Here is a 23,189-nt window from a genome sequence, read left to right as displayed (position 1 = left end):
GTGTCCTGCGGTGGGCTGGCACCCTGCCCTTGCACCCTGTGCTGGCTGGGACTGGCTCCAGCAGACCCCCATGACCCTGTGTTAGGATGTAGTGGGTTGGAGAATGGCTGACTGACTTCAGGCTGTGCCAAATGAGCCTCTGAGACGAATCAACATTCCCGAGGAGCACTTGGAAGTGGTGCAGAGCTACAAGTACCTGGGGGTTTACATAAGCAGCAAACTGGATGGGGCTGACAACACAGTGGCACTGTTACAAGAGGCAGAGCAGACAAAACTTCCTAAGAAGACTCCGGTCTTTTAATGTACGCATCAAGCTGTTAGATATGTTCTACCAGTCCGTAGTAGCAAGTATATTGTTCTATGCTGCGGTGTCTTGGGGGAGCAACTTGAGCTCAAAGGATGCACAATGCCTGAACAGATGTATCAGGAAAGCCTGCTCCATCACAGGGATAACCCTAGACACACTTGAAGCTATTTGCAGAAAAGAGGATGGTTGGCATCATGAAAAACCTCCTCTAGCCCCTCTGGAGGGAGATGTCTTGGAGCACTTCGAGCTGTGCTAAGAAGCAACTCTGGGGGTCTTTTCTGCCCTCTGCTATCAGGCAATTCAATATTTCCTCTCGACATCCTAGACTACATTTTTATACTATTTAATGTGCTTTGTCTGCACAAATATACATGGATTTATTTATTGTATTTTATTTTTTATTTTTGTCCTGTGAGTCTATGTCTTTGTTTTTTATATTTCTGCTGCTGTGTGCATTTAAAATTACCTTTGGAGTTAATAAAGTTTGTTTTAATCTAATCTAATACATTAAAAGTCAGTTGTTTCAAACAATAATAGCCATTAGCTACACTAGTAATGTAGTATTTCTTAATCAGTTTAATAGTATCTTGATTAAAAAAATGTATCTATTTCTATCATAAACATGAAAATGTCTGTGTGATTACAAACTTTTGAATATTAGTGTACAGGTTAATGTAACAAAAGATGCAATTAAAGCACTAAAAAAGTTTTTTTTTAATTATTTAGATGACCCTAGATATCTAGAGTGGCATGGCACTGTGAATAACAATGCTGTCTCACAGCTCCAGTTTAAATTTGAGACCAGTTCACTGTCTATTTAGAGCAGTGGTCTCAAACTCCGGTCCTGGAGGGCCACAGTGGCTGCAGGTTTTCATTCTAACCCTTTTCTTAATTAGTGACCTGTTTTTGCTTCTGATTAACTTCTTTTGAATTAATTTTAATTGACTTGTTTTTTTAAAAGATGTTCCTCTGAATTGCTGCATTTCTTTCCTTAAATGGCACCCAAACAGAAATGAAACGTGAAGTGAGTGAGCCCACAGAAGACCAACTGAGTCAGGGCCTCAAACTCCAACCAATTTCACTCCAACTAGTTACTTAACAAGGAGCCAATTCTCGTTGTTAATTAAACTCGTTCTTTAATTCCATGGTCTGTTGGTGCTCTTATTGTGCAATAGCATGCATTTCCAAAATTGTTGATTTTTTCTTTTCTAAGAGCACAGTTAAAATGTTTTGGGGACCTGAGCAGATCAACATTCTTGAGACCTTTATCTTTCTTTATTTTCAGTTATTGTATGATCGACACAGTTTGCTGGTCATGTTTTGGCTCGTTTTATATCTCATTATTGTTTGACTGCTAATTAAGGAAAAAGAAACAATTAAGGCATCTGAGCCTTCAAGAACATGTCAATGAAAATTAATTCAAAAGAAGTTAATTAGCAGCAAAAACAGGTCACTAATTAAGAAAAGGGTTAGAATGAAAACCCTGCGGTGGGCTGGCGCCCTGCCTTGCGCCCTGTGTTGGCTGGGATTGGCTCCAGCAGACGCCCCATGACCATGTAGTTAGGATATAGCGGGTTGGATGATGGATGGATTGATGGATGAAAACCTGTAGCCACTGGGGCCCTCCAGGACTGGAGTTTGAGACCACTAATGTAGAGTTTACACAGTCTCCCTATGTCTGCAACAACTGATTTATACTCTGGATTTCCTCTCATACCAAGAAGGCACACATGTTAAAGCAATGAGCGATTCTACATATTCACTAAGCAAGTGTGTGATTGGACTGTCAACCAATCAAGCTTGGGGTCCTGTTCTACCTTCAGTACTGCTGGGAGAGTTTTTAACTCCCAGAAACCTTAAACTTTGTTTAAATGAGTTAAGAATTGGGTGAACTGTCAGTTCCCTTGAATTGTATGTCTTTGTGAAGTAGCATTGCAAATTACTACCATTACCACTATTGTCATTTCTCTAATTGTGCTCTAGGATCATCTTACCAAGACATTTTAGTTGTTCCATGTACAAGACTGAAGACATGCTGTGATCAAGCTTTTTTGGTCTGGTGGACCAAGATTATAAAACAGTCTTCCCCCTGCTTTGTGTACAGAAGTTTCTATTAGAGTAATTAAATAGCAGCTAAAAGCTCATCTGTTCAGCCAAGCATTTAATTTAATGGAGTGATACAAGTTGATTCTATTTTCAGTCTATCAGTCATTTTTGGTGGTGTGTGTCCTGGCTGTTTTCTGCCTTGTGTCCAGTGATGCCAGGATAGGCTCTTGCTCTCCAACCCTGACTATGATTAAGCAGTATTGAGAATGTTTCCTAATGTTAAATTTTAAATCAGACAGTTCCAAAAAGCTGTAAGGATCTCTGCTGCCACCGCAGAAAATGGCAGTTCATTTCAGATTCCAGGTTTGTAGGTTAAATGCATTTTTCCTTATTTCTTAAGGTGCCCTTAAGCATGCATTTTATTTTTTGTCTGGGGGAGTGAATTGTTTAACAATCTGAAGTTAGTAGTCATTTTAAAATAATTCAGTTAATATCCTAATTATTGTTTAATGAAAAATTTATACTAATACTCCAAACTTATTATTTTATGTTTTCTTTTTGACAGTATGGATTCTTCAAGCGACCCTTGAAGGAAAAACAAAATGAAAAACAAAACCAAAGTGTTATATAACATTGCTTCTTTGGTCTGTTTCACTTGTTGTAAAGGACTTTTTGTAATGGTAATCATTTTGCAGGTTTGCTTTGATAATCTTCAGTTCGTTTTGGCCTTATTACGGAACTATAAATGCAACAGTTATTTTTTTTTTTGCTTGCTAACATGCAGTTTCATCGTAGCACATTGTCTAATCTATCGTTGAAATGGCGGACACACCGGACACAACAAGCGTGATGTGGCAAGTTTGTGCTTGTCATGTGATTTTACTTTGGGGTCTCGTCTTTCATCCTGTTTATTAATGTGAACTGTTTACTTCGGGCCATTTGTCTCAGGATGGATTCCCACTTCTTTGCAATAACAACGGGATAAAACACAATTGGAAACAGGCAAATATTGACTTGCGCTGCGGAAAGTAATGAAAGCAATGGTGTATACAAAATGTACACTTTGTCAAAGCCATGGAAGCTCAGGATGTTGTCCAGTTTTGAAAGCCTTCTTTTGGACAGTATTTATCAACTGTGATTATCCATCAGTCTTTTAGATAATTCACGCAGTGAAACCAGATGATTATAACATGAACATTGTCTTAAAGAAAGTGATGACATGAATTTGACAGATGTCTAAAATTATTTATAAAGCAAACATGCTGTCTACAAGGAAGTTCCCTACAGATGAGAGAAAATTCACAGCAACACAACTGAGCTGTGGGAACTCTATGAACCATTGGACCAAGGCTCAATGTGGGAGTTACATTTTTTTAGATATGAAAATGAAAATGGAAACTTGAGATGAGTAGGTTGTGGGAAAACCTCAAGCACACCACGTGCCTAAGAGCAACAAGAAGAAATGGATGTGATGTACGTTTTAATATATAGGAAGTTAAACATCTGGAGCCAGCAACGAAAGGTTAGAGGAACATATGGTAACACATGTGACTCTTCAGCTCCTTTGGGAAGATCCAGCATCATTTCATCACTGATTGATGTTCTTTTGTTTCCCAGAGCAAATGCTCAAGTAGCTGAAGTGCCCTGTAATTTCTTTATTTATTTCTTACACTGTTCTGTGTTTCAGTTAAAAGTGTTTGCAATCCATGTATTTTAAGTGACAATCGTAATTTTATACCATGAGAAAAGTCTATAAAAATTTGTGTTTGTTTAATTGTTTTTCTGTTGGGCTGATCAGTTAAATGCTTTAAGCAATACATTTAATGGTTTCTCATCCTTTATAAACCTATAGGACAATTAGAGTACAAACTTGTATAACTATAAAGTCAAAGTATAGGCCTATGGACACACCAAACCAGAAAAGGTATTCAGAAATAGACAAATGATGTAATAACAGAGCAATAAATACAATATTGTTTCTTTTTAGGCCATTCAGGCGCTAGATGTAAGGATTCCCTACTATGTGTGACGCAGCTAGCAAGAATTGGACATAAACTTTTTTCCATTTCATGCATCATTGCTCTCTAGTTTAATGCACATCTTCCCATTGCCAGGAAATCTTTGCCTATGACTCTCCCATGGAACACTAAAAGATAGCCAGGGAAAAGCCATTTACTCCCTAGATGTAGTTAAATGTCAGAAACACCTTCTTCATCACGGGTCACTGAGCTATCTGGCAATCCATGGGAACAAAGCTTCATTATTGACATAATGATTAGGCTAGAGACCCCCATAATGCTGTCTACAAGATGACCCACTTCAGTTATGTAAAATACCAGACTACAGATTAGCTGAACATTTATCTAAACCTGGGATTTTTTATGGTGTCAATACATTACTAGTTTCCCACCTGGCATTGTTTAAAGGTCTTTATTTTACTGTAGACTAAAATGGCACGCTGCTTGATTGATAAAGAACTGCTAGACTAGTAACAGTCACTTGCAAGCAGTATGTACTGCAACTTAAAACCTCTGATGAAATTAACAGTAGAATTTATTTGAATACATGCCAACATTAAATTACCTTTATTACTGTTCAATTTATACAATGTATTTATTGTTTAAATTACTATGCAAAATCTTGTCAAATGTGTTTTTACTACATTGTTCTTATTTTAAATGTTATTTATTTGTGCATCCACAACAGCAGGCTTACATAAATTCTAGTTTGCTTCTAATTTTTTTTCACCTTTTATTTTGATAATTTAAAATAGATATTTGTATTTCTTTACAAAATAGCAAATATACATGTATATATTCTTACACATTCTAGCTACAGGAACAGCTTCCTGGTTTTCAGCAGGACAAGAATAATTGTGAAACTAACTACATATGTTGTTTCGCTTAGAATAGAGAAAGACTCTTTGGGCAAATAGTTCCACCCTGCAGAGCACAACTCTACCCCAGCCCCAGTATAACCAGCAAAGACACTGGAAATTGGTATTCAATCTGAACGCTGATCCCATACAGAACTAATGGATGCAGTTAAAGGCATTATAACCACAACACCCTGAAGCTCTGTGTGGCTTGTCTGTTATTGTGGTGTAGTCAGCAGGATAGTGGTGCATCAAAAGTGCAACTCCATTTATTAATTTAAAAAGTAAAAAAAGAAAAGAAAGAGATACAAAGTTTGCATCAAAACAAAGCTAACCAAGTGTCTGTTACAATGTCTTTAACTGAGACTGTCTCTACAGGGGGGCCAGATGGCATACAACCTCCAGTGGCTTTTCTGATTTTGTAGGGATTGGGCCGGAAGGGGCGGAGTTGTGCTCTCAGGGACCAATGGAATGTCAGAGTTTGCTAGAATAGTCCTTATCCACTCTAAGGGAAACAACACAGAGACAATTAATGATGGTGTTTCACTATTATTCTTCCCTGTCTTAAACTGCTCAAAAATAGGAAGACACTCCCAGGCTTATGTGTCTAACTATACGTATATATACAGTATACAGTATATATATATATATATATATTTTTTTTTTTTTTTTGAAGTAAGATAAATACATACAAATATTGTGAAACCTGCTTAACTCAGAGTCATGTGCTGTATACTGTATGCAGGATATATACAGCATATTATATACTTGCTATATATAAAATATGTGTGAGTATATATATTCAGTTTATATATATATATATATATATATATATATATATATTTTACATAGTTTACTGTCAAATAATGCAATCAGATTGTGATTCAGACTACGAATGCTATGAATATATATATTATATATATACTATATAGTAACCTCAGGGTTACATGTTTTACTAGAACACTGTAGCTGCCTAAATGTCTTGTTCAGGTTTTTCCTAATTATTTGAGAGGCAAATTTGAATATGTTATCTGACTCAAGGTTCTTACCTGCCACTGCTTTCTTGTTTCTTTCTGAGCTGTGATCGCTCTAGCTATTAGAAAAGGTGTTCATTTCTCCTTTCTGCCTTCCAAGTGGCACGGTGAGTGTGACTTTGTTGGGTTGTGCTGTTCCTTTGCTCGACCGGTCATCAACATGGGAGGTGTTGTCCTGATAGGTAAATGAATAGTGTGTGCTGAGCACCTGAATAGGGCCTGGGCTCTGTCCTTGAGCCTCCCTTTTCTGTGCTGCTTCGCACCATCCCTGCATATCTGCCAGGCTTTGTTATGTGAGTGGCAAAGGACTTATAAGGGGGGGCCTGGTTTTTCTCCATTGCTCTTTAACTGTTACTTCTGGTTTCTGTAATAGCCACCAGCACTCTTAAAAGTAAAGGTGCCAGAGTGATTCTTCAGAGCAATTCCTTAAGGGAACCATCTTTGGTTCCTAAAAGGCCCATCTACATGAAGGTTCCAGAAAGAACCTTTATTTATTTAGATCTGTAACAGGCTCCATACAGTAAATAACCATGAATTGATGGTAACAGATTTGTGAAATGTTAATTGGCCATGATTTTAAAGAGATGTTTGCTGCTTACTATGCCACAGACTATGTCCAAGTTTTTATAATTGGATAGTCTGCTGATAGGTAGCCTACAAACCATTAAAGATTTCAGTTTTTCTTTTTACATATTAGGAAGCAAAGCACAAATAACCAGCTTCATATTCAGAGAACCCTTCTCAGAATGAAATGGTGACTTTGTCAAGCAATAGTTCTATGAGGAACCGCACAAACCAGTAAAGAGCCATAAAATACCATTAAAGAACCATTATTTTTAAGAGTGTAGCTGTTTCTGTGCATGTTATACAGTAGTATAGCACTTAGTGTACTGTGCATTCTGATTTTCTGCTTAGTGATTTTATTTGCCTTTCAGGTCTGTGGTTTCCTGTTTATTATAACAATTAAGTTAAGACTTCAGTAAAATTTTGAGATATTTTTTATACCTTGCTCCTCATGGCTTATATCCACATACATGTTTGCTTTGATTTTCACTTCCATTTCAGCTCATGCTGCTTACAGATCATTAGAATCTCTCATCAGGGGATCACTCGGAGCGAGTGACTACCTCTGGAGTGATAATCAGTTTGTGTGGACCTCTCCGACTTTCTAGTGTGTTTGTATTAAAAGGAGACAACAGCACGCTTTGTATCAGTACAGTAGTTCCACTGGACCTTCTTATTGTAAGACCTTGTGGGTTGGTGCATTCCTCAGGGAGCAGGAAAGGCAATAATATATACATGAATACATAGTTTTGCACTTGTTGCACTAGTTGTTTTTTTTGTCTTTGCAAAGATTATGATAATGGAAAATATGTTTTTTTAATGACGATAATATCCATGAACATTTAAACAAGATTAATTAGTCTTCACACATCTATGATCACAGAACAATTGTATTATATGCTAGTTTGATCATTTTGTGCTGTTTAAGTTATGTGGAACGTAATGCACTGGTTTATATTATATACTGTTAAAGGCACAGAAAAATCATTTGGAATTACTGTCACTAAAATCTGTTTGAATCTGTTTATTTAATAAATACTAAAAAAAATGCACCTTTGTAATGTTTTAACTGTCAGTCCCAGCCATTCTGGCACCACTTACCAAAACTCCAACTTCAGTGAGCTGCCAAAATTCCTGAAGGATGAGCCTCTTTCATGCAGTACACTAAGACTCTCAGATACACATTTCAGGTGTTTCTAATTTGTTAGAAATTGTTTAAATGCTACATTTGGCCTCATGCCAGTTTCTTACATGCACAGTTCCCCGTTGACTCACTTGGAGAATCCCTTTTCAACCAGTAAGGTCCACTGACTCCTAAGGATTTCCATATGTACTGTGGTCTTTACTTTTCCTTTACCTGCTAAATTACCTTTTATCTAGTGTCCTTCAGGTCGGAAAATGTGAACAGTTTGGCTCAGATGACATTTTTAGTTTTTTCTCACATTGAACTCTAGCCACACTATACAAGTCAATTGGACAAAGGGTGCTTGTAGGGAAAAAAACACAATGGTTAACAAATTGTGGTTGGGAGCTATCATGCTGTCAACTCCAAGACTTAATGGTTGATACTAGTAATAAGCAAAACTGGCAAGAAACTGGCACAGAAATTCTTTTTGCATGCAGTTTCACAGTAATGAAATGTGAAACTCATTGAAAAGAGTTTTCCTGTGTGGAAAACAAAGAATATCACTCCCTAAAGCACGGGTGTTGAACTCCAGTCCTGGAGGGCCACAATGGCTGCAGATTTTCATTCTAACCATCTTCTTCATTAGTGACAGTTTTTGCTGCACATTAACTTCTTTGGCCTTAGTTTTAATTAACTTGACTCAGGCCCCTTAGTTGTCTCTTTTTCCTTAATTAATAGCCAAACAATAATGAGACACAAAACAAGCTGCCACATTGTGTGCCCATCACACAGTATCTGAAAATAAAGAAAGGCGAAGGTCTCTGTAAGGCTGATCTCCAAAATCACCCAAACATTTTGATGGTGTTCTTAGAAAAAACAGAAAACCAACAGTTTTGGAAATGTCTTCTGTGGCAGAATGAGAGCAACAACAAGCCATGGAATTAAATAATGGGAATAATTAACAACAAGAATCTGCTTCTCATTAAGAGATTGGTTGGAGTTTGAAATCCCAGTTTAGCTGGTCATCTGTTGGCTCATTTCACATCTCATTTCTGTTTGGCTGTCATTTAATGAAGAAAGAAATATATTCAGAGGACTGAATCCTTAAAAACAAGGCTATTAAAATGAAGGGAAAAGGAGTTAATTAGCAGTGAAAACAGGTCACTGATTATGAAAAGAGTTGAATGAAAACCTGCAGCCACTGCGGCCCTCCAGGCCCGGAGTTCGACACCCCTGCCCTAAAGCCTTGTTCACACTTCTGTGTTTTTTTCTGCATAATGCATTCAGCCTTTGTACCTCAATAAAATCAGTTCATTTGTGCCTTTCATTTACATCACTTTGGAGGAGTGCTGTGCCTTGTTTGTTTGACTAAGATTCTCGGCAACTTTTTCAGCTGCATGGCTGAGAGCATCTTGACCAGCTGCATTACCATGTGGTACGGCAACACTACTGCTATGGACCACAAATGCCTGCAAGAAGTGGTAAAGACTGCTGAGAAGATCACCAGGACACCACTGCCCTCTCAGCAGAGCATCTACAACTGCAGAGTCCGCAAGAGAACTGCCTCGATCCTCAGGGAACCCACCCACCCTGGGAGCCCACCCACCTCCAACACGAACTGTTCACACTTCTACCCTCAGGCAGGAGGTATAGAAGTATGAAATGCAGGACTTCCAGGCTAAAGAACTCTTTCTTTCCCAAGGCCATTAGACTCCTAAATAACTGACTGGAGTTTATAACCATGGTTCACCTCATTCTATCTACCTCTCACAACTGTAACTGTGTTTGACTTGTTCATCACACACCTACCTGCACATTACACTTTATGCTTCTGTTTTTATACTTTATGCTGCCTCTGTTACTTATTATCTATCTGCTACTTATTATTTATATTTATCTTCATACGTTGGTTTTGTCATTTGTTGTGGACAGCAAAGAAAGAATTTCATTGTACAGGGAAACGTGTTTCCTTACTATGCACATGTCAATAAACTTTGAACTTGAACTTTTCTCAAAATGTGACATACTTCATATTTTCCACACAGAGACACACCAGAACTCACCATTGTGCACAATTCTGTATTTTCTGCAATGGAAAATCTCTACACAGGAAACCCGAACCTACGCAGGGCCGAGCTTTGCTGTTTCTGATTCCTGCAAAACAGGTACACAATATGCACTCTCTGATGAATTTTTACAGTTAAAACTTTCAAGATGGTCATCATACAGTAATTGGCAAAAGGGGATTATACTACCAGAACACATCTGGTGGCTCAACACAATGTCTACACATGACAGGAAATAAGTCTGGCGATTTCTTTATCTCCTGACTAGATATCTTTATTTAAATACTAAACGACAAGTTCATGTGAAACTAACGCATGTAATCAATTCCAGACAGGAACTAAACTCCTTTATTCTTGTGAAACACAGTTTTTATTTCTTGAAATTTTTTGCAAAGTGTGCAGCAGAACTCCTACAACTCTGTACTGGCAGGAGTACCGGCAAGTGTTACTGGCAAGCCACTGCAAATGATTAAAAAATGCAGCAGCACGCCTGACATTCAACCAGCTCAGACGGGCACGTGTCACTCCTCTTTTCAGATAGCTACATTGGCTTCCTGTACTGGCACCTATTAAGTGTCAATCCATAATACATGCCTACAGAGTTGTCAATGGGTCAACACCAATATATATGGAGACACTTCTGAGGTCCTATACTGCTTCTCGACCGCTCAGTTCTGCTGTTGAATGACGTTTAGTGATGCCACCTCTGCGTGGTATCAAATCCCACTCCAGACACTTTTTATGTTTAGCTTCTGGCTGGTGAAGCGATCTGTCCACCTCATTGTGAAATTCTGACTCTCTTAGTATGTTTAAGAAGCATTTGAAGACTCTGCTGTTTGGTGAATTCTTGTCTAAATGATATTAACTGTTAAGTTTTAAAATCTATAAATTGTTACTACCTTGTATTATGTTATGAGCCCTTCACTTGTCTTGATCAATTTTGTAACCTTGTCCTCTAACACTTGTCCTAAAACAGCCCCCCAAGACTGATGTTTACTTGTTTATGATGACCTCTTTTGTAAAGCTGCTTTAGATAAAAGCAAATAAATGTAAATATAAATTAAAGTCATATTTCTAAAACACGTTTTGTATCTGAGTTCAAAGCTTATTAAAAACAAAGACCACAGTGATGTATTGAATATTGATTTAACTTCATTATATAACAATGTTTTTATATAATCCAAGGTTTTGGAATTAATATCTTTATCATCTAGTGGAAGACGATTCCTTATCAGACAAGAAGCCAGTGTACCTGCTTGTGGTTTGCCATAACATTTAATATTGTTAGACCAAAAACCTGCCTGCATCATCAGTAAGATTCTTCATCCTTGACAGGACCAACTACCTCAGAGAGATTTGAACATTCAAGGATAGGCTGTTCATATTCTACTTAGCATAAAACAATGGATTAACACCTTTTTGCCTACACTATGGCAACCTCTGTGTACCTACTGTCACTTACATGTACATGGGAGACATCTTGAAGGATCTAGTGATGGTTACCTGCTGAACCAGGGGCTGCTGCTGTGTTCTGGTGCCTTCTCTCTTTCTCTCTCTGCAGATTGATGCCCATTCAACCACTGACATCACTTCCATTATCCACCCTCATGACCCTGCCTCTTCCTGGAACCCATATGACTTTGAAGTGCATCCATTTTGAGTTCAGTTCAGTTCTGAGCTCCCGTCCAATTATTTATTTGTGTTTTCCCTTACTTTCTTATTTCAATTATACGGGGTCACCAGGGTGGTGCCCCAACACACTGACGTTGTTTTGTCTTCTGTTTACACTGCCTTGAGATGTGGAGTGGGCTATTCATCAAGGGGGTAGCTACAAGTGTGGAGGGCGTGGACAGTGCCTACACAAATGAGTTGTCTGCCCACCCAATGAAACAAATCAATGAAAGTAAAGTTTTAGCTTACTGTATTTTGGAACTTAGCTCTTCTCCCTACACAAACAAATGCCAGGGTGTCATCCTAATATCGTCACAGTGTCCATTTGATTTTCTTCAATTGGGCTTTTTCCTAATCTGTGACAGGAATGTTCTTCCTAGTTCTGTATTCAAAGTGGATAATTTACCATGAGTAATTTGTAAAATTACATTATTTGAGCAGTCATTAATTCATTTTTTAAACCAGCTAAATCTTATACTTATCCATATAGTCTGCATGTGTAACAATTTAGCTCATTCTGCATTATCTTCCTTTCCACCTAGTTTGGTATCAGCAGCAAACTGAACCAACTTGTTTTTAATATTCATATCAACATCATCACATCATGTGTATTAAAAAGGGATTTGGCCCCAGCAAAGATCCCTGAGAGACATCCCTTTGAATATCACCTAATTCGAAAACTTTCCTCACAAAAACTCTTTGCTTCCCATATTTGAGACAATTTTGTGGCTACCTACACTCTGCTCCCTGAATTCCAACTTGTTTAGGTTGATGCATAGCCTGTCATGTGATACCTTATGAAAAGCCTTCTGAAAATCAATGTAATAATGTCATATGCACCTCTCTGATCATATTGTTGTATTGCTTTCTCACAGAATATTAGTTAAACACAATCTCCACTGTATGAACCCATGCAGACCATTTGCTAATACAGCAGTTTTCGATATGTGCTGCTTGATCATTTCCTTACTGGACTGTAATTACTTAGATGAAACTAATCATGCCTTTTATACAATAGGATAATATTTGTAAGTTTCATCATCAGGAGTTTTCTCAGTGTGCACAGATTTTTTAAAAATATGTATAAATATGCACTCATTAACTTCCTTAAGGATTCTAGGATAAATGTTATCTGCTCCTGGTTATTTGTTTGATTTCAGCATTTTTAATCTAAGCAGCACTTCTCCCTTTATATTTTCTGAAACTCTAGCTTGCCTTTACAATTCCTAATAACTTTCACCTCCCCTTTAACTATTCTTTTGCTAATAAAATACCTAAAGAATCTCTCTGGATTATCTTTCATCTTTTCTACTTTATTTCTCTCTGCTTTTTAGCTTTCCTAATATTCTTTTTAACCTTTGCTGTCGTCCTGTCATATGCCCTAAATTTAATGCTGGAGTTACTAGTATTATATACCTTATACTGCTGATTCTTCATTTGTAACTTCTTATTTTAGTTTTCTTTTCATCTCCTTGACTGTTGAATTTTTAGCAAATGGAATAGCCACTCTGCATAGGAAAGAGGAACACTGATGTTTTTAGATGGACCCAGAGAGGTTCTAGTCTTTCTTAGTTTTGTAGTAATTGGTAATCCTTTAGCTGGTGTTCTTACTACCATTTGTATGTGTGTTCATCTTTAAATAAAAACCCTTCGTTGTTTACTTGGGTCTCTCTTTTTGTGTGTGGTTCTTTGTTGGTATAGTATCATTGTTACTGTTCTGAAGAGACATGCAAGTAAGCATTTCATTGTGCCATGTGCACATGATAATAACTTGAACTTACTTTAAAGATTCCTCTCTGATTCACACATTACATTAAGTAGACAGTACAAGAAAATGGACCATGGCAAGTCACAGGGACTGTTTTAAGGTTACACCACGGAAATGGTGCAGAGGTGTAATGGTTATTTATGATGTCTGCTTCCCTCTTTAGAATAGAGGAACACAGTCTAGAAGTGGTTTGCTGTTATTTCTGCTTTGCCTCCAACTCCATACCTTGTGCGTACAAGCACTGAAAATGACACATCACCAAATGATATCATCTGTTTGACTACACACGTCCCAATAAGCAGACACGTCCCCTCTAATGAAGCCTGAGACCTAAGAAATTGTGAAACACTGCAGCATCAAACATCAAACCACAAACTTTACCACCCTTAATGCCTGCAAACTTAAATGAAATGAAAATATGAAAATATGTTGATAATGAGTGGACATCGTTACTGTTCAATACATTAGGTGACATACGTGGCCTCCTTGGGTGGCGTTATCTGCTGTGTGCCATTAATGAAAGTAAAATGTGCACTCTCTGTACACCAACAAGAACATGTTCCTTTAAAGTTTGTGGTATATGCACAAAAGAGAGATGTTTGTGCTATTTAAGGGCTGTGTGCTCCAGACACTGAGGGGGAACCCCCCTAATTGGTCAATGAAATCTAATAATCCCCACTACCTGCTATGGAAATGATTGGGCACATCCGTCAACCTCACATAGGACTTCAAATTGGCTTTGACAGGCACTTCTTTTAGCCAAAGAATTATATTCAACATATGTGTGTCAGAACCGAGGCTCGTTCATATGGCAATATGCTTTGATAATGCCTCACTGTGACTGCTCTCTTACTTTTAGCCAAGTCAGTCTTATTTCTACTTCTTTGGATGTATTTGAGGGGAGTTGTTGCTCTTTGTCATATTTCTTGAGCTTTCGTAAAAGCTAAATGTCATTCTTGGGACAAATAAAGTGCTATCTATCTATCTATCTATCTATCTATCTATCTATCTATCTATCTATCTATCTATCTATCTATCTATCTATCTATCTATCTATCTATCTATCTATCTATCTATCTATATACTTCCTTCAGAAGCCTTTCAGTGTGCAAGCTGCACAAAAACACAAAGGTAACATTATTTTTTTCATATGCTCCTTCAGTGAAAAAATAAAACTGTAGCTGCAACACTTCCTCCTACTAGATCAGCACTTCATCACTTCTCAAGATTGTGTGAATATTTCAGGGCACATTTCTCCATAGGCAGGTCTGTTTACCCAAGCAGGGTGGGCCAATGTGAAAGCTTTTCTGTGTAGCTCTGCAGAGTAAAGTATAGTAGGATCATTAGAGAAAAGCGAGATCCTAGTCGTCAAACTGAATTGTGTCTTTCCAGAATGCAAATCGTCACTATACTAAGTAAAAAACTGATGTCCAAAAACTATTTTAGTTCTCAGATTGTGGTGCATTTGAATGTAAAGAGCAATTAGAAAATAAAAGTCATCTGTCTATCCTAAAACAAAACAAGCAACAAGCTGTTTACAATTCCCAAGGTTAAAGTTAAAAACAATACAGTTTGCTAACCATATTCTGTGCCATCTGTTCACTGAAATTTTCTCTTGTAATAATATTTGACTTCCCATAACTGTAATAAAGTGGATCACCACACAAGAAAGAACTACTACATGTTTCTTTTATTATATTTTTTCTACTTTCATCTGTCAGCTGCTAATAGTGGATAAAAAAAATTGAATCAAAGTGTTCTTCACTTTTTAAAATGTAAGTAGATCGAGTTAACAAATTCTACTAATCTCATTTATTCACCCTGTCCTCTTTCTTTTGGTTTCATGCAGCACTTGTAAAAGAACCAGAGAGCGTCAGTCATTTTAAATAACACTTTACATTCTATTAACGTTTTATAAAGCTGTGTAGAATTATTTAAAATAAATGATTCACAGGTGTTGCTGTGTGACCTTTGGGGGGCTCCCACTTTAAATGGGTATGTCTCCTCTGTCCCAGGCATAGCTCCAAGTTTTAGGTATGCATTAATGCTAATTATTAAAAAGGGACAGGTTTCTATACTGCTCTGTGGTGGGAAGCTTTTTCTTGATCAGACACATCTGGACCTGATTGTTCACTCTTAGAAAATATATGGAAGGCTAGGACCTTAAATGAAATACTTAACTTCTATCAGAAGTTGTTTGGTCATCTAACATGACTTTTGGGGGTCAGAACACAGGGTAAGCCATTGCACAGCACCCCTAGAGACAGGAGCAGACTGGGTCTCAAAACTTCCTTCAATGAGTGAAGTGACAAGGTTAACCCACTCAGCCCATTATTCATTGGAATATCATTGCTATGAGCCTATGATATGAACTCTATCTAAACTGTTGCCAAACTTAATCTGTACACTATTGTTTAGACACAACTTAAAATTTCACGACATGCTTAGAAATAAATGTAATGAAAAATAAAAATTTAGTAACACGGCTTACACGTGTACATGTCAGATGTCAGTGTCATGTCCAAGTGCCAGTATCCTAGTAGGTTAGTAGCTTACACAGTTCGCTGCTTTTAGCAGCCACATCATCAACAATACTGTTAGTGTTAAGTTTGGCTAGGATACATTTCTCCACCGACATCAACATGAATGCCTGAAGATGTTCTTGCGTCATTGTGCTTCTCAGGCGGCTTTTGATTTTCTTCAACGCAGAGAATGATCTTACACACTGCACTTGTGGCACAAGCAGTGTTAGCAGTAGCTTGTAGGCAACCCCAATGCTGTTGTAAGCATCAGTTAAGAGGTTCAACCAGAGTAGCACCTTGTAATTTATAGGCTAACTGAAATGTAGCGGTATCGAAACAGAAATCGGAAAAAGGCAGTTTTGACCAAATTTTTCGTTGCAACGTTGTGTACTGACAACTAAAACAACTTGATGACGTAATACGATATATTATATAGGACTATATAAATCACAGAACTGGACAGATAATGTTTAGTAGTTTAGAAAATTAATTTTAATGTAAAACAGTAACCAGTACATAAAATTTATTTCATGAAACGGCTGGCCCATGACTAGACCAGAGTCTGCGGCCCACCAGACATTACCCAAATGCCTTAATGGCCGGTCCGCTCCTGCCTAGAGAAATTTTCAGGTTAAGGGCCTTGCTCAACTAAGAGAAATAATCAAAAATTTATTGTGGAAGTGTCATTAAAATCTATGTAGCTCCCCAAAATGCATCATAATAGGTTGTTAAAATCAGGTTAAATTGCTCTATAAAATGTGCAGAGAAACATTATACTGCGTAACTACCATTACCTCATGATTAAAGATGATATGGCAGGCCACAAGGGTTACTCTTTTGAAGATTCAGGAGGATAAACCTGTTCAAAAATGATAAGTTAAAGACCACTAGTGTCAAAACCAAAATAAGAGAAAGAAGCTAAGCCAGTCCAGAAGTTTTTTCTAGAACTTTAGAAACTTGCTTATAAGGAATATCCACAATCTTGGACACCGCTATGAATTTTAAAGTGTCATGTCGCATACTCTCTGATGACAAAGCTTTGATAACCGACCATCAGCTCTTATTGATATCACATCAAAATCGCGTTGTCTGAGGAAAGAATAAAATGGTATCACTGAATAAATAAAATGTTACATTAAGCAAAAATTACATTGTTGGAAGTAAATTCTAAAAAGGAGTTAGTGATAAATTCAAAATCTCCACACCCCCCATCAAATCATTAAGAAGCTCAGGAAAAACTGCATTTAAGAAGACATCATTTTTAAAATCCCAAAGCATTTACACAGCAAAATTTTCAGTGTTAAATTAGTACTTAACCTTTATGAGCTTCTCCTGTGTATTTTACTGTGTGCACTAATCTGGAAATGTTCAAAGTGTCTAAACACCATTGGTTTAACAATAAACAAACCTCACAATACATTATGTACTTCAGTTTTGAGTTCACAATTCAATATTTTTTTGATGTCTGTGCTTTCCTCCCAAGCAGGAGCTGTGCATGATGATGATGACAATTTAGTATCCAAGCTCGGGTTTGATCTCTCCACTCACCATTTCTGACCACCTTACTAAGTAGTGTAACCTGTGCTTTGCTAAAAGAAAAAAAAGTATTATCTTTAATTTAAATTCATATTTGCACCAGTGAACCCTGAGCTGTAAGCAGCATAAAATAAAAAGGTGGCAGTTACAAATCAGCGTGTGCAGACACAGCAGGACTGCTAAATGAAGGCAAGAATCGCAAATCACTCCCAAGTGTACTAATGCTGGAGACATGCAGAGGTTTTAAATACTTAATTTAGTTCTGTCTTTATTTAAATCTGTAGTTATGAATTTAATGACCAATTTATGTATGCCACAATATTCTGAGATTTCTATAGCAAATATAATTATAGTTTGAATGTATGATATGGCTTTTCTCTAAATAACTTTGATTTGTATCACATCACCTCATTAACACAGGACAGGGACATTTTCAAACTTAGTGCCTGGTCCAGTACTGACCCCAATTACACTGAGAACATGGACAGGCTCTGCTGTCCAGCAGCCAGGTGAAAGAGTACTGGCCTGCTGACCAGTTCTCTTGAGTGCTTCCTTGAATATTCAGCATTGTCCCTGGCTGCCTGCATTGTGCCCTGTTGGTCAGGAATCCTCAATGTCCCAGGTACTATTACAGAGCTCATCATCCCAGCCTGCCTTCTAGCAACATAGGAGAGCATTGCATGCTTCCTCTCAGGTCATTACTCTCTTTCTCTCTTTTTCTATTTGATACCCTTAGCAGTTTCACTTCTGGGCCCACATCATCCTCTATCCTTCCACAATAACATGCAGAATCATTCCCATCACTGCTAATTATTTTGTGCTGCTTAGAGGCTTTCCATGGGACACACCCCTGCCCGCTGCCATTTTGCTACTGCCCTTAGTCATGTCAGTATCTTGCCAACTGGGAAATCCTTCACATCAATCAACCAGGGCTTATTTTGCAGTGCTTGTATTATCTACTTAATTTTAAAATTAACATATTTTTCTTAAAAATCGAAAAACTATGTAATGGTTCCTATTCTGTCTCTATTCTTTTCTATATGTAAGTGGGAACTAAAACGGACAGCTAGTGTGGCCGTGGTTGATTCCCACCTTGCAGTTAGTGCTTCACTGCACTGGTTAGACAATTGATGGATGGATGGATGGATGGACTTTGGTCAGTACTTCATCAGCCTGTTTCTAAAGATTACATTATATTTTTTAGGGTTCTAATTTAGGGTTCATCGCACTGAAAGTTACTTCACGCTGAAAAGGAAAGAAGGTAAATGAGAAAAGCTGAGAATGAGTTTAGCTGCTGTTTTTCTTCTTTGAAAAGGGTCTTTGAAGACCTGTGAAAGAACACAAACAGAGAGGTCAGTGTGGCTATGATCATGCCTTTGCAGATGCATGCTGATGATGCCCTGTACTAACTACATTGAAAGTTAGTCTGTCAGTCAGGATTCATGACTGAAGTTACAGGAGGTTATAAACAGTGTGAGTAACTCAGCCCTGGGTGAACTAAACCCCTGCACTGTATTAGATTCTACCCACAATCCTTCACTTTTTCTTCTGAGTATTTGGAGAATTATAAACCCATATGAAGGGACTGTTAAGAAATTGCACCACATGTATGACCATGACTTGTGACTTTTAACAGACAAGACTGATGTTAGTTTCTTTCCAAATGCCCAAACGAAAACCATGCATTACTACTTTCTGATGATTTTGGGCATCTCTGGTGACTTAGAGGTCTGCTCAAATGAAAATCCCGTGAGGTGAAAATGAGGGAGAGGAGAACCAAAGTAATGTTGGGGTGTCAATCGGGCCACCATGTTTACTGCCAGTGTCCAAATCAAAGAACAAAAATGAGAATGTGGTGGCACCCCTTTTAGCCTCTGTGGATTCTCAAAATTATCAGCTCTCTCGAGCGGGTCTGGGTCAGAGAGTTCCGTCATATGGGACTGTATTCTTCAGACTGAGAAGCCCTCGAATTTATGCCATCCCAACCAGAAGGGGTCTGGCGGAGGTGTCCTCACTGGGTGGCTTCTTGGAGCTACAGAAGGGAAGGAGATGGCACTCTTAATGTTAGAGCCCACTATGCCCCAGCAGAGTATTGCAAACCTTTTCTGAGCCTGGAAGGTGATCTTCAAACGTCTATATGTAACAATCCATTCATCACCATTAAACTAAATTTGTTGAACCAGGTTGAAATTTCCACTTTAAATTGCACCCTGGATACAACATTGTCTAAATTAGCAGGTGCCCACTTCCTTCCATTGTACCAGTACCAAAGTGAGCTTCACTGAGAATATTCATTGAGACACAATTTGTTAATGATTAATGGAAAAACAACAGCTGAATCAGAATAAAATATTCACAATTTAGACAGGTACACATTTCAAGATCAAGAAAAAATGAAAGCAGAAGAAATACTAAAATATAAGAATGGGAGGTAACTCAAGTTTTTGACAGGAAGGGGATTTCAGTGAAACAGCCATCACCTACAGCACTGAAACTGTAAAGAGACACAGGAACAGCAGAAAATCAAAGGCTCGAAGAAATTACACAGCACAGCACCATCACTAGAACTCTGTCACAAGCAGTGTGCCCTAATATACTGACTGCAGCATTCTACCTCATCCTTTCCTTGATGTTTTTGGCTTTTCGGTTTGGGAGGAGTGGATGAGTCTGGCCCTGTGTTTTTTCAATTAATCTAGTGCTTCAGGGACTGGGACACCAATTGAACAGCCATAGCTGCGTAACCCCTCTCTCACATCCGTTCTTCACATGTGGTTTCTCAAAGGTCCATTTCCTGCTTTACAACCTCTTAGTGCCCTTTTTCTCTTTACACATATGCAAATGGCAGACTGGTCAACATTTTGTTGATTTATTTTGAGAGCATCAATTACTTTAACTAAAACTTAGTTATAAGTTAAAAAAATCAATTGCTGATTTAGACCAAAAACATAAGACACATTCATTTAGAGATCCTATAATCATCAAATGATCTCAAATTCCTCATGGGAAGAATAAACAGCAAGATTTCCAGCTTTTACAGGTGCAGTCTTACACTATTACGGTACTGTATATTACTATAAGGCTTTTTTCCAGAAAATGGGAAGTGATTGATTTTTTTAAATCTTTGTATCTACAGAGACACAAAAGTAAGCCAAATTGGTATGTAGTGGAAAAACCTAAGCTCCATTGTGCCTGACTTTAAATATCATTCTAATTGATTCCAGAATGCTTTCCTGCAACTGCATCACCGTGTTATTAAGCACTTTATATCTAGTAATTGAAATTTTGTTTTATGGCATTTAAAAGAAAGCATCTTCTCACTTAGCTTTATTAGTTTAGCTCACAATATGAAAACAGTGCTGACATTGTTTGGAATTACAGACCATTTTCTGTAAAGCAGAGTTAAAATATTTCATCAAATTTTATTATTACAAAGTTGCGTTAAAAGTGAATAAATTTCATTTGGTTGTACTTGCGCCTGTTCACCCATCCACTCCTGGGGGGTATTTTTCGTACGTGGATTAGTCGTTTAGCCGGATGTAATTGTTGACGATTTGCCCTGATCCTGGATCTGTCGGTTTTTCGAAACTCTTGCTGGAAGTGTTGTCATAGCAACACATCCTAATCGGCAAACCTGCTCGGAGCAGGTATGTTCTACGTAAACAAGGATTAGTTTACACACATGATCAGTGACGGTGCGTGGAAGTCATCCAGTCAGGGCTTCGCCGTTCATGAATGAGCGACCAATAGATATTGGTGCGCAAATTATAAGAAGAGAATTTCATATAGAGAGGGTTTTGTGCGATCGGCAAGATCCTTTATTGCTCCTGGAGGAAATTCTTTTCGAAAGATACCGCTTTAGCCAAGGGGGAATATTGTACCTCAAAGATTTATTAGCACCTTATATTCGAAGTCAAACTATGACTGCATTGAATGTATGCATTGCTTTGAGGTTTTTTACAAGCGATACTTTTTTATATACTGTAGGCGATGCGGAAAATCTAACTTAAAGTGCAGTTTGCCAGGCAATTCGTAAAGTCTGTTTGGCTCTGAAATATTTCCTTCGGGTTTTCATAGTGTTTCCTGGACACCTGCGTGTGCAGACAATAAAAGAGGCGTTTCATGCCATTGCAGGTAGGCAACACAGGCAAAAACACCCACAATTCCATGAAGAATCTCAATCAGCCTAACATTCTCATTATCAGGGTTTCCAAATGTGATTGGGGCACATGGGACTGATCACAGTGGAGTTTGATCAAACATTATTTGGAAAATGTACCTCTCATCCTGATGAATAATCAGACACAGTGTCTTCATCAAATATTTGACCTTCGTCAATATCTCGTTGGTCAGACACAGGTTCAAGGGATATGACATTCCCTGCAACTGACCCAACAAAAAAGAGGGCTATATGGAACATACCTGTTGGACACATGGAGGACAAATATATGCAATGACCATCCTTTACCTGAAATGAAGTGACCACTGCATCCTGCCACTGGTTCTGAGGAGGAGCTTCCCCCTGGAATGCCCTCAGAAACAGGGCGATGGGCATTTTGCTGGAGAGCCAACTCTTCTGCAGGGTTTAGGTCTGGACCGCGTGAACCTCCACCTGTTTTTTGCTTGTCTGCCTTCTTATTAGCTTTAAAATTAATGTTTTTTATATTATATATGATTATTTATGTCAACAATTCTTTAAATAGTTATATACCAATATTTACCAGTTTGAAGTATATTCTTGTACTTCATTTTAACCTGTTCCCATGTTCTCCTTGTGCTCACGTTTGATCTGGAATTATGACATATTAAATAATAATTAATCTGACACATAGGAAATGAAACGCTGCATTCAGTAAGTACAATGCACACTACTTAGCGTTTAATTTGTCGGCCACTTTTTGCCGGCCGTCTTTTCTGGTCTGGGCTGCTTTTGCAGTGTTACCCCCTGTGCATATTAAATCTTGAAATTCTTCATGTCCTTCGAATAAAAGGTCTTGCGCCGCGTGTGTGAAAAAAAAATGCGCCCGTTCTTTCATCATTTTGTTACAGCCTATCAAAGACTTGCTGATCATGTTTTCTAGACTCAATATATATGGGCTTTTCACTCAGCGCGGGCGCGCGCATTAATCTCGTATGATTAGATCCAGCTCGACTAATCTAATACACGGCTGTGTTTGAAAAACCGACTTTTCTGGATGAGTTTCACTGGCATTAACTTATCCAAGATGAGGCACCTGATCTCGGATGATTTAAGCGACGTACGAAAAATGCCCCCCTGAACTTGCTTAAGTTAACTAAACGTAAAGCAATGGGCACAACTCTGGACTGTGTGCCGTCCCATCACAGGATCAATGCACATATATAAAGGACCAAAAAACCTAGCAGCTCCTATTTGGGATGTGGGAGGAAAACTAAAGAAGTGCAGAGAGGGAATGGACTTGGGTTTTTGGCCATTCTCCTAGATCTTTGAGCGATACCACTGGTGTTCCTACACTCTTAAGCTCCAGTGTTTGCTATATTAATGTTTTGTTATATGTGAATTTTTGCATATTTTATGTCTTTTTCACCCAATGATTCCATTTCTGTCAAAGTTTATTTTTGCTCACGTTTCCTTTATTTACATGACACTGTGTTGACAGCATCATGTCATCACAATTATTGTACTGATGACATCATG

At 38.0% G+C, this 23,189-nt stretch overlaps 1 protein-coding gene across 1 annotated transcript in view; it reads left to right on the top strand.

Moving 5' to 3' along the window:
* Positions 1-5,487, top strand: part of itga1 (integrin, alpha 1) — a 209,114-nt gene extending 203,627 nt beyond the window's left edge. Inside the window, 1 exon segment of the mRNA XM_028805627.2 lies at positions 2,919-5,487. Within this exon segment, the coding sequence (XP_028661460.2) occupies positions 2,919-2,984 (66 nt within the window). The 3' untranslated portion in view covers positions 2,985-5,487.
* Positions 5,488-23,189: the final 17,702 nt, after the last annotated feature.

The sequence above is a fragment of the Erpetoichthys calabaricus genome, chromosome 7 (assembly GCF_900747795.2).
Source record: "Erpetoichthys calabaricus chromosome 7, fErpCal1.3, whole genome shotgun sequence".
Lineage (NCBI taxonomy): Eukaryota > Metazoa > Chordata > Cladistia > Polypteriformes > Polypteridae > Erpetoichthys > Erpetoichthys calabaricus.
The sequence above is the reverse complement of the archived record's forward strand: the minus strand, read 5'-3'. Positions and strand labels throughout refer to the sequence as shown.